The sequence below is a fragment of the Salvelinus sp. IW2-2015 genome, linkage group LG26 (assembly GCF_002910315.2).
Source record: "Salvelinus sp. IW2-2015 linkage group LG26, ASM291031v2, whole genome shotgun sequence".
NCBI classification, from domain to species: domain Eukaryota; kingdom Metazoa; phylum Chordata; class Actinopteri; order Salmoniformes; family Salmonidae; genus Salvelinus; species Salvelinus sp. IW2-2015.
In genome coordinates, this window is record NC_036866.1 from 3,722,281 (window position 1) to 3,724,970 (window position 2,690).

The window sequence follows — 2,690 nt, forward strand, 5'->3', positions numbered from 1 at the left end:
GTTGGTCCTACGCACAGTAATGTGACAGTTAAGTTCATTTACCTATTGTTCCTTCAGCATCGAGAATATACTGTACAGTAATGGTGACAGTTAGCTATTTACGTCTATTTGTCTAGCATGGAGAATTATACTGTAAACAGTATGTGACAGTTAGCTATTATACTCCTATTGTTCTTAGCGTGAGAATAGGGTACCAGTTTAAATGCATAGACAGTTAGAGCTATTATTACCTATGTGTCTAGCGTGGAGAATAGTACACGACAGTATGTGAGCAGTTAATGCTTCATTTGCCTATTTGTCTAGTGCGTGAGTATAGACCTGTACAGTATGTGAAAGTTAGCTATTTGCCTATTGTCTGGCATGAGTGATGTGACAGTTAGCTTATTTACCTACTTGTCCCTAGCAACTGAGAATATACTACAGTATGTGACAGTTAGCTATTTCCTATTGTCTTAGCATGGAGAATATACAGTATGTGACAGTTAGCTTTTGCCTATTGTCTGGCATGAGTATGTGACAGTTAGCTATTTAGCCTATTGCTAGCTAGAGATAACGAGTATGTAACAGTTAGTATTTCCTATTGTCTAGCTGGAGAATATGCTGACAGTATGTAGGTTAGCTATTATGCCTAATCTGTCTGGCATGAGAAGTATGTGACAGTTAGCTATTTCCTATTGTCTAGCGAGAGTAAACTTACAGTATGTGACAGTTAGCTATTTGCCTATTGTCTAGACATGAGTATGTGACAGTTAGTTATTTACCTATTGTCTAGCAGAGAATATAAGTGTGACAGTTAGCTATTTGCCTATTGTCTAGCATGGGGTATATATGTGACAGTTAGCTATTTGCCTATTGTCTAGACATGAGTATGTGACAGTTAGCTTATTACCTATTGTCTAGCAATGAGAATATACAGTATGTGACAGTTAGCTTATTTGCCTATTGTCTTAGCATGGGTATGATATGAGTGACAGTTAGCTAATTTGCCTATTGTCTGGCATGACGTATGTGACAGTTAGTTATTTTACCTATTGTCTAGCATGAGAATATACAGTATGTGACAGTTTAGCTATTTGCCTATTGTACTAGCAATAGATGAATATACAGTATGTGACCAGTTAGCTATTGCCTATTGTCTAGCATGAGAATATACCAGTATGTGACAGTTAGCTATTTGCCTAATTGTCCTAGCGTGAGGTATATACTGTATAGTATGTGACAGTTAAGCTTATTTGCCTATTGTCTAGCCATGCAGAATATACAGTAATCGTGACAGTTGAGCCTATTCCTGCCACACACATCAAGCACTTTTCATTTATATCAAGCACAGAAAACAGAAGCGTACAATAGCATCTGCTATAACCATACGATCCACATATTGCTTCAAAGCAACACTGAAAAGCACACTGACAATCAACTACATCTACAAGAATAGATGGCTTAATTATGTCCTAGCCTAATGCCATGCTGCAAGGTAATGCATTATGGAAATGCATACACATTAGGAAAGTTTAGCTGCTTATGAGGTGTAAAAATCAGCTTTTTCCTAAACTGCATTGGATGCTGATATAGAACCTAATTTCTAATTATGCTAAGACTACCTGATTGGGTAGATTCACTTAGTAATGTGACATCATTCTGCTAAGACTACCTGATTGGGTAGATTCACTTGGCAATGTGAAGTCATTCTGCTAAGACTACCTGATTGGGTAGATTCACTTGGTAATGTGAAGTCATCCTGCTAAGACTACCTGATTGGGTAGATTCACTTAGTAATGTGAAGTCATTCTGCTAAGACTACCTGATTGGGTAGATTCACTTAGTAATGTGAAGTCATTCTGCTAAGACTACCTGATTGGGTAGATTCACTTGGTAATGTTACAGTAAAAGCCCACTAAGGTACACCTGAGGAACTCTCACTAACAATTCCTGCAGTACATTGATAAGGTGTTGCTGCTGCAATAACATATTTAAGTAAGGTACAAGTTACATCGCATATCATTTAAATACATCAACGAAATGGCATTTAGATAAAATGTCATTCCTGGCTACAGCTGAAATACTGGCTGGTTATTAGTTGGTGATTTGGAATGTAACATGCATTTTATACCACATAGAGCAGCTGAAAAATTTAATAAAATCAATGTTGTTGCTTTTTGCTGTCGTGAGGTTATTCATATGTGAGAAGGGGTCGAGTTAGGCTCAAGAGTGGAGGGTAGATATGGGATGCTCAAAGCCTTGCCATTGATTTTATCATCACCAAAAAATAGGAGGAAAATTCAGTTGAGGGGGTGAGAGGGGATAGGGGATGTTCGGAGGGGTTGCGATGGTTCTGCCCACCTTGGTTGTCACCGTGAGGAGGGGTTTCACTTCTGAAGACGCCTTTTTGGGTATCTCCTTCAGGACCATGGCAACAGTCTTATCTGCAGCCCTAGAGTCTCTCCCCTATAACAAGTGAAATCAACAATGACTTGTGTCAGGACAATTAGTTCAGTCAATGTTTTTGCCCTCTAGGGCATCTTACCAACTTTACTTTATGATGATGGAATTATATAATAGGCTATGGTGAGCTATCTAGGAAAAAACAGCAACATTGATTGAAAACATACCCACAAGACTATGACAATGGCTATGGAGGGGTTACTATACACAGAGAAGCATGGTCTCTTGCAGTGGAGGCTACTCAGAGG

The 2,690-nt window shown here is 38.6% G+C and overlaps 1 protein-coding gene across 3 annotated transcripts in view; it reads right to left on the reverse strand.

Annotated features, from left to right (window-relative positions):
- Positions 1-2,438, reverse strand: part of LOC111952885 (PEX5-related protein) — an 83,737-nt gene extending 81,299 nt beyond the window's left edge. For all 3 annotated transcript variants that reach the window (XR_002875781.2, XM_023971875.2, XM_070435067.1), the window contains exon 1: positions 2,341-2,438. Coding sequence is in view for 2 of the 3 variants with exons in the window: in XM_023971875.2 (XP_023827643.1) it covers positions 2,341-2,409 (69 nt within the window). In the remaining variant the exon portion in view is untranslated. The remainder of the gene's footprint in view (positions 1-2,340) is intronic.
- Positions 2,439-2,690: the final 252 nt, after the last annotated feature.